The sequence below is a fragment of the Arachis hypogaea genome, chromosome 8 (assembly GCF_003086295.3).
Source record: "Arachis hypogaea cultivar Tifrunner chromosome 8, arahy.Tifrunner.gnm2.J5K5, whole genome shotgun sequence".
NCBI classification, from domain to species: domain Eukaryota; kingdom Viridiplantae; phylum Streptophyta; class Magnoliopsida; order Fabales; family Fabaceae; genus Arachis; species Arachis hypogaea.
Genome location: NC_092043.1, coordinates 1440796 through 1450873, shown reverse-complemented (window position 1 = coordinate 1450873; position 10078 = coordinate 1440796). Strand labels below are relative to the sequence as shown.

At 29.7% G+C, this 10078-nt stretch overlaps 1 protein-coding gene across 1 annotated transcript; it reads right to left on the bottom strand.

The window, feature by feature from the left end:
- Positions 1-6062: 6062 nt before the first annotated feature.
- LOC112705598 (uncharacterized) lies at positions 6063-9799 on the bottom strand. The gene is made up of 7 exons (XM_025756469.3): positions 8596-9799; positions 7890-8031; positions 7428-7575; positions 7272-7347; positions 7080-7191; positions 6841-6932; positions 6063-6660 (listed from the first exon to the last, which is right to left on the bottom strand). The coding sequence occupies exons 1-7, from the start codon at positions 8626-8628 to the stop codon at positions 6616-6618; spliced, it is 648 nt and encodes a 215-aa protein (XP_025612254.1). The 5' UTR covers positions 8629-9799; the 3' UTR covers positions 6063-6615.
- Positions 9800-10078: the final 279 nt, after the last annotated feature.

The window sequence follows — 10078 nt, the reverse complement described above, 5'->3', positions numbered from 1 at the left end:
TTATTAGTGTATAAAAAGACACTAATGTATTTACCTATTGATTTACTTTATTTTTTAAATGTATTTTTAAGTATTAAAAATAAAATTAGTTAGGAATATATTTGTCTTTTATCAAAAAGTTTAAAAGTATTCGATTTAGATCGTGTAATTTGATCGGATCAAACCGGGGTTAATAATTATAATACAAATAATTGGGTTTATTATTATTGTTAAAATAAATCGATTTTGTTTTGATTTATTAAAAAATAAATTATTAACCAATTTAATAAAAATATCCAATAATAACATGACACGTATAAACGTCTTTAAAAAAAGACATTTTTCGTATCTTTATTAAAGTGACCTCCACCAACAATACATGTACTTATTACTTAAATCATGAGATATAGAATATTTAAGTTAGAATGAATAATTTCTAAAAGAACACCCTAACTCTAAGACTGACAACGAATATCTTGAATTTAAAAAAGATGAACTGGAAATTAAAACTCAAAGTTATCATAGACATTCATGAAGGATTTTGAAAAAGAAGTTCAACCACAACTACAACTTCTTAAGATCAAGAAATCGTTGACTTTTTTTAGTAACTTCATTGTTACTACTTCTAATACCACAAAAAAATTAAAAAATTTATAGAGCATGTGTGAAGAGTATTTAAATAGTTTTAAACTAAAAATACAGTTTACTCAAAATATTATAATTTTAAATTAATTTAAAAATGTACTCAATCGTACTAAATAGATTCTTCAGACATAATAAACAACAAAAATTAAATTTTATACGAAACAATACATACTTAATATGAGTGTATTGCTAAAAAGTATCTATTTTTAGTGTTTTACTCAATTTGCAACTTGCAAGTAATTAATTTATTTGTATGAATTAGATATAAAATTTAATTTCAATGCATATAAAATTTTATATAATGATCCAATTATATGTAAGGATGAATTGAGTAAAGTTTTGGTTTAGATAAATTTGACTAATGTTGCAACATTACAATAAAGGCGGAAAATAGCAGTCGGTGGGTTTGGATACCGGCTGAACAGTGAAAATCGCTGCCAAATTAGACATATATATCTTTAAGATTCAGTAGATTATCCTATCGTCTTGGCGCCAACAAAAGCAGGAGTAGAGGCGCGAAACACACATGCTGAAGAACCCGCCCTCCGTGTGTTGCAATATTAGCGGCTACTGGCAGTGGTGGAGCTTAGTTCAGACAAGGGGTGGCCATGGCCCCCCAAACTTTTATTAAAAAAATTAGTAATACTTTTTTAAAAAATAAAAAATAGTTCAGTTGGCTCAAATATTTTATTATGACTTAAAATACCAAAGTTTAATCTTCATCACTTGCTTGTATTGCACAATAATTTTTAGTTTTAAACATTCAAAATATATTGGATTTGGAATGAATTGAGTGTATTCGCATTTCGCAACTCTCTATTCAATAAGCAACACTCCCTTTACCTTTGAGTTCAAATATAAAAAATTAGGTATTTTTTATTTATGTAATTTAATATTATTTTATATTTTACCGTTTATTTAATTTAATTTTTTATATGATAAAAAATATTAGAATATTCAATAAGTATCGATATTATTGTATGCGTATAAATTGATAAAAAAAATTCAATAAATATTATAAATTTTAATATTTGTTCTTCTAATTTCTTTTTTACATATTTTACTGGATATATATTCAAATTTTTATATAAAATAGTCATAAAAAATCAAAGAGTTGATGATGCATTTTTTCAGAGGAAGGCTAATATTCAAAAAGGAAAACATATAACTTTTATAATATCTAACATTTGTAGATAATTCTTCTACCTTAATGAATCACGAAGAAAGTAAGATACAACCTTCAAAAGTTTAAAGAGTTACGTCTGATGAGTTTGACCTTAATTCTTTAGAACGATACCCTGAATTTGGCAATATTACCCAAATCAGAAAGATGATGTTAGACGAGCTTATCTTAAATGAGATTCATATAAAAAGCATCTTGACAATTATCTTCTATCGCCCCCCCCCCCCCCAAAATTTCGTTTCAAGCTCCGCCACTGGCTACTGCATCAACAAACGTGGCTAATTGGAAGTTTATCATTTTTCAATTTTTCAATTTCATTTTATATCTTATAACCATTAAATTTTTTTTCATAAATTATATAGGCTTTTTAGCTAATAGATTCCTGAAAAATCGATTTAATAAAATGAGTCTAAACCTAAAACGAGTTAAGTCATGAGTCTCGTCTAAATAGTCTAATTCACTTTTATTTTTAATATATATATTTTTTTAGATGATTATTTATGTAATTAATAAAAAAATAATTATTTTTTATTGTGATTTTAGTTAATTAGATGAATGTATAAATTTATTTTTTATTAATGGTATATCAAAAATTCTTTTTTTTGATGAACATGATATATTAAAATTAAATTCTTATATATGATGAAAAATATTTTAGAAAAAAAAATGTGTACGCTAATCTTTTTTATATCCCATTATATATTATTAGTGTATAAAAAGACACTAATGTATTTACCTATTGATTTATTTTATTTTTTAAATGTATTTTTAAGTATTAAAAATAAAATTAGTTAGGAATATATTTGTCTTTTATCAAAAAGTTTAAAAGTATTCGGTTTAGATCGTGTAATTTGATCGGATCAAACCGGGGTTAATAATTATAATACAAACAATTGGGTTTATTATTATTGTTAAAATAAATCGATTTTGTTTTGATTTATTAAAAAATAAATTATTAACCAATTTAATAAAAATATCCAATAATAACATGACACATATAAACGTCTTTAAGAAAAGACATTTTTCGTACCTTTATTAAAGTGACCTCCACCAACGATACATGTACTTATTACTTAAATTATGAGATATAGAATATTTAAGTTAGAATGAATAATTTCTAAAAGAACACCCTAACTCTAAGACTGACAACGAATATCTTGAATTTAAATAAGATGAACTGGAAATTAAAACTCAAAGTTATCATAGACATTCATGAAGGATTTTGAAAAAGAAGTTCAACCACAACTACAACTTCTTAAAATCAAGAAATCGTTGACTTTTTTTAGTAACTTCATTGTTACTACTTCTAATACCACAAAAAAATTAAAAAATTTATAGAGCGTGTGTGAAGAATATTTAAATAGTTTTAAACTAAAAATAAAGTTTACTCAAAATATTATAATTTTAAATTAATTTAAAAATGTACTCAATCGTACTAAATAGATTCTTTAGACATAATAAACAACAAAAATTAAATTTTATACGAAACAATACATACTTAATATGAGTGTATTGCTAAAAAGTATCTATTTTTAGTGTTTTACTCAACTTGCAACTTGCAAGTAATTAATTTATTTGTATGAATTAGATATAAAATTTAATTTCAATGCATATAAAATTTTATATAATGATCCAATTATATGTAAGGATGAATTGAGTAAAGTTTTGGTTTAGATAAATTTGACTAATGTTACAACATTACAATAAAGGCGAAAAATAGCAGTCGGTGGACTTGGATACCGGCTGAACAGTGAAAATCTCTGTCAAATTAGACATATATATCTTTAAGATTCAATAGATTATCCTATCGTCTTGGCGCCAATAAAAGCAGGAGTAGAGGCGCGAAACACACATGCTGAAGAACCCGCCCTCCGTGTGTTGCAATATTAGCGGCTACTGTATCAACAAACGTGGCTAATTGGAAGTTTATCATTTTTCAATTTTTCAATTTCATTTTATATCTTATAACCATTAAATTTTTTTCATAAATTATATAGGCTTTTTAGCTAATAGACTCCTGAAAAATCGATTTAATAAAATGAGTCTAAACCTAAAACGAGCGAAGTCATGAGTCCCGTCTAAATAGTCTAATTCACTTTTATTTTTAATATATATATTTTTTTAGATGATTATTTATGTAATTAATAAAAAAATAATTATTTTTTATTGTGACTTTAGTTAATTAGATGAATGTATAAATTTATTTTTTATTAATGGTATATCAAAAATTCTTTTTTTCGATGAACATGATATATTAAAATTAAATTCTTATATATGATGAAAAATATTTTAGAAAAAAAAATGTGTACGCTAATCTTTTTTATATCCCATTATATATTATTAGTGTATAAAAAGGCACTAATGTATTTACCTATTGATTTGCTTTATTTTTTAATGTGTTTTTAAGTATTAAAAATAAAATTAGTTATATGATAAGTTATATAATTTAGCTGAATTCCTGAGTTTAAGTTTTAGAAATAGAAAAAAATATTTTTTTTATAAATTATATATAAAAAATGATATTTTAAAAAAATTGTATATAACTTTTTTCGATTATTTAATTATAGTGTATGAAAATATAAATATAAATATAAATATATTTATTTTTGTTTGAATACTTCAATGTTCTAGTAAGAGAGTACAATACTTAAATTCTTATGCATTTTCATTATTATTACATTTTACATCTAATTTAATGATAGTGTAAGGGAAAAAAATGTAAAAGTATCATTTCTTTATAGATATATTCAACAAGATCTTATCATCATCATTTATTAGTAGTAGTGTGTACATGTTCATTGCATTCATACTAGAGCAGTAGTCTAGTCTCTTTTAATTTGTCATGTAGCTGTGATTAAACAAAGCAAAGATGTTGAGGTTGTCTAAGGCGCAGTTAGAATATACACCATTAGAATATACACCAATTCATGCCAGACATACAGAGAACCGTGCAGGATATACATGATCATCATCTTAATTAAAAACGAACAGGTGCCTGTTCTATCACAAGAGAAATGCAAATATAGAAATGCAAATATTATGGTAAAACTTAGCCCCTTAGTATATTTATTTATCTAAACAAAACTAGCGGTGGATGGAGAGAGAAGCAGATAACCAGACTTTCTTATATAACAATTTTACATACTTTTTTTAAAATATCTTACACTTTAGAATTTTATATTTTAAAAAATATTAAAAATTTAATTTTGATGCAAAATCAGTATAAAATTATTTTATATGTGATTTTATAAAATATTTTACATTGTCATTGCATTAAAATTAAACTCAAATATTAATACATTATTACATTTAAACACATACAATTTTTTTTAAGTATATTAAATTGTAAATGTAACAAATTTTTAAAATTTGAAAGTCTTAAATAACAGGAGTACTATGAATGGATGGATAATGTTTTGAATTTCGGTAGAGGCAGAGTGGAAGCAATTATTAATAATAAATAACAAGAGAAGTGAATATCTACAATAGAAGGATAGAATAGAATCAAGAAAAAAAGGGAGAAAGGACGGGTGGGGGGATAGTGTGTCAGCAAGATAATAAGGGTGCAGTTCCAACAAACTCCATAACCTCTTTGGAGTTATGTTCATCACCTAATTTAATTATTTGTATAAGCGCGCGCCATATTCAATTCCCCAACTTCCCAATGCATGCAAGCAGGAACCATGCATGGTAAAGGTTCATGTTATGTTATGTATTCACATGAAACACAACGCATACGCATACGTATGGAAGTCCCAAGTCTATAATCTATGTATGGCGTTAACAAACATATCATATTTATATTCAACTTGTAAAAGTTAAATATGGCTGGTATTCTGGCCCAACGTCACCAAGCTACAGCTCACACATAAAATTGACCACATGAAGACATAATCACATATGGATTATTGGATTATGGGACTATTAACTTGGCTTTAATTGCATGCAAGTCCCAACACTGAACAAATTACGTATATATAATATTTAACAGAAGATATATATACTATATTGCATATTGCAGGTATGGACCAAAGTCAGCAGAAACTTATAGGCTAATCCAAAACTATGTTCCAACCGACCCTGGGTTGGTGAAGAACTAGGAGCCTGTAACAACTATAAAAAGGGCAATGCTTTATCTCATAAGACATAGCATCATAACATAAAATGCTTCAAACCCTCAATTCAATTCGTTTAATTATCATGTGGTAAAAAGAATGTTATTTTCAAATTTCACCTATAGTAAAGATAAAGCAAATTTATATCCAAATAAAGAAATTCATTGTATATATTTAACTAATATGAAAAATTAACAAATGAGAAAGTCATATGAAACTTTCACATGATAGCATCCATTCCCTCCATGCACATATATAAGAAACATTCCACAACACTGATACTTCTAAGTTCTAACACACAGGCATTGAAGGCAAGCACTAACATTGTCTTAAATCTACCTTTCCTATCCTGTCGCAAACTCAGAAAAATGCAGATGCATTTTACATCAAATATCAGAGCATGCATTGAAAATAATCTAAATTAAGGAAAATTATGACAGGTGATATTGGGCCACATATTAGATCAATTGCTCCAAACAAGAATTTCCTCAATTTGATACCAACCCAAATGCAATTTTAGCTATGGTCACTCATGTATCATTCGTCCACGACAAAAGTGTGGGCCCATCACAAAGATCAAGATAGCCTAAACCCTATGATCAAACCATACACCAATCCAATAATGTGGCAAGAAATGCTTAGGGTAAAGGTGCTTCATCTCTCATTTGCCTTTAGATATTTGACTATTTTCCATCAACTTTTGAGGAAATCCTTCAAAGAAAATGGCGTGGGGCCATCCTGCAAAGAGTAATTGAAAGAATATCATTGATTACTAGTAAATTTGCACGAGTAAGTGGTTACATCTTTTAACTTGTTCAAAATGTTCAATGTTCTCAGCCAAAAAGAGGTGAGCAATCGAATGGTTTCTTAGAAGTAAATTCATGTCAAATCTTATAGTAAACAAGCTATGCCCAATACCTTGCCAGCCTCTTGATTTAAGCATTGCCTGACCACCGTAGTTTGTTGTATTAGCCTTTCCATTGCTGTGTAGCTGGGAAGGTTCAAGTGTTCTGACAATCACCACCATACACCCGCAAAAGTCATATATATTAACATGGGTAGAAAGAAAGAAGCATAACTTACATAAAATAGAATAAGAAAAAAAAGAAACGGAGAAAGGGAAAAAAAGGGGGGGGGGGGGGGTCAAGTGAACCAACCAAGAATAGCACGATTCAAATTATCTGCAACCTGCTGTCGATACTCTAAGCTAAGAAGATGAAACATTGGGGACTTCTCTGGGTCCTTGTAAGCAAGAAGAGCCATGAGGTCCTACGACATCAGGTGGTTAATGTTCATTCAATGTTAACCATGCACAAATACATCAAAAGAAATTTATACAAAACACATACTTCAAGCTTTTCCATATATTTTTTCTCCTTTCCGAAAGGGCTCAACTTGGTCTGTGCAAACTCCAAGGCTTCTGAGCTGTCAATGAAAAGAGGATTCTATGAGAAGAGGAAGTTTATAAAAACGTTGTCTTGGAGTCAAAATTAACCTTTGCTCACCATTTTCTAGAGCATATGAGCTCCACAAAATGAAGGCTTAGAAGATCAAAGTGTAAATCCTTATTATTTTGTAAAATTTCCTGTGCCATCTGGTCAGTAAGCTCAATAGCCTTAAGTGCATTTCCTTCTAGTGCAAAGTGAAAGATTCCTGAAATCAAGGAACAGTAACCATCAAGGATGAGTCATCATCTACTGACTATAACAGGCTCCAATAACATGGAATTAACTTCATACATGTTATGAACATTACTTAGCACCCTCTAACTCCAGACGGGGCTTGAGAGGAGGATTAAAAATATCAAGAAAAGCCTATCTATCTTATCATACAGGGTCACAGTCCAAATGTGTTTAAGGTAAATGACGGCTGCCATTTTAAAGAACAGTAGCTGTGTCAAGAACTTCTGGATAATTCAATATCCTTTCAGTAGGGTAATACAATTGCAAATAATCCGAGAAACCTACTTTTTCTTTTCTCCATGTTTTCCATATAATTTGCTGGCTGCTTCATCCCAGTGCAAGCAATGAATGACTCCACTGATTCTTTGTAGCAATTGTGTATAAGATATGACAGAATAATACTATGGATGTCATCATCATTTATAGCCTGTAAAATAATGTAACAAGAGGGTAAAAAAAGTGTACAAAACTTATACACATAAGTTTAGAGAAGAGAATTCATGTAATAAGATATCATAATTGTTGATCCATCCCAGTATCTTATAAAGTATATGCCATCATTAGAATAACATACTCATCCTTATATTTTAAATTTTTCAATCCCCAAATTAAATATTGGGAAACACAAGGACTTAAGGGTATGCACTGTGCAGGGATTCGAATAATAGCCCTGAGAATCCTTTAAACCAGAATGCAATTATCTAAGTGGAACAAAGAACTTTCTTTAGGTAACATGTGTGTGATTTTTACCATGAAAAAATCAATTGAATCCAGAGAGTAATGTAGAGTCCACTCCAGACGAGTCCAGAAGCAATAATTAAAACCAAAAGAAAGTAAAATGAGGATAGATTAATGGTTGGTTTAAAGAGTGACCTAGGGTGGTTTTAGGTTACGAAATAGCAATACTTAAGAAACCAAAAATTAACGATAATAAATAACAAGAGAAGATAATTTAAAAATAAAATTGTGGTTGAAAGAAGTGGAAACGTACAATGTTTTCGTATTGACGAGGATCGAGGTCCATGGGGCCGCGGGTTAGGAAGCAGCAGGCAGAAGAAAGGGGGTAGAGAGCGGCGCCGCCAGTTACGAGTGAAGAAGAAAAGGTGGGGGGAGTGGCCACGGAAGTGAGTACAGACCGGATCCGTCGAGTGGGAAACGCCACCCGATTTCAATTCCAACCGCCACGCAAGACGCAACCGCCCGGGGGCTTCTTTCTCTGTTTCTCAGTTCTCAACCATGTGCACGTGCGTCTCCTCTCTTCGCTCTTCCCTCTTCCCCTGCTCCTCCTCCACGTGACCCCGCCTCTAGAATACCCCCTCCTGCGCGACTCTCTTACGCACCAGTCGCCAAACAAAATCAGTCACTATTCAAACAAGCAAAAGCAAGAACAAAAAGGGTTTTGTTAATTTGAAATCAACCATCAAGAGAGTTGATTAAACTTTTATATGATGTTTTCAACATGTGACGATAAAAGATTTTGTATTTATATAATATATACTATACTATATACATCCTTTTCAATTCTCCTAAATGGAACCCGACCAAGCATTTTCAACCAACAAGAGGTTCAAGGCAAAGAGATCCACTATCTCTGTAACTCTATTTTTTGTGTTGAGGTCTTATTGGGTATTCTTATAAAAATACATCATAGTTAGATAATTCTAAGAATCAAGATTGCAAAGAATTGTCCTCAGACAATTTTTTTTTTTTTTTTTTTTTGCGCAGATGATAGCATCTTATTTATAAAAATGTCAGATCAAGCTATTCAAGTAATGGAGGACATTTTTATTTCCTACTAAAAGGTCTTAAAACAATGCACAAACCTAGAGAAATTTGAATTGTTTTTTAGTCGAAATGTACACACTAACAGATAGATGATCATTTAAAATAAACTAAAAATTAAGATTTTAGAGAGACATTCGATATACCTTAAAATTTCTATTTTTGTAGGAAGGTATAAGAAATAAATTTTTTACTATATCCAGTCGTATAAGAGAGAATTTGAAAAAAGCTCAAAGAGTAGAAGGAGAAGTTATTATCTAGAGTTAAAAAAGAGGTTTTGATAAAGTCAGTAGCACAAGCAATTTCAACTTATATAATGGGATGTTTTCAGCTACCTACTAGCCTATGTCAGCACGTTAGAGCAATGATAAGCAAATTCTATTGGGAGACAAAGAATGGAAAAAGAAAAACACATTAGGTTAAATGGGATAAGATGTGTATGTCAAAGTAAGAAGAGGGACTGGAGTTCAAAGACATTGAAATGTTTAATTTGGCCCTTCTAGCAAAACAATGTTGGAGGCTTATAAAGAACACAAAATCACTAACATCAAGAACGATTAGGAGTAAATATTATAATAGAAAGAGTTACCTAAACTCTGGGTTTCACTCCAAGTTACACGTGAAGGAGCATTTGGCAAGCGAAACTTATTTTAGAAAGAGGAGGCTACTAGAGGATCAGAGATGGAAGGAGA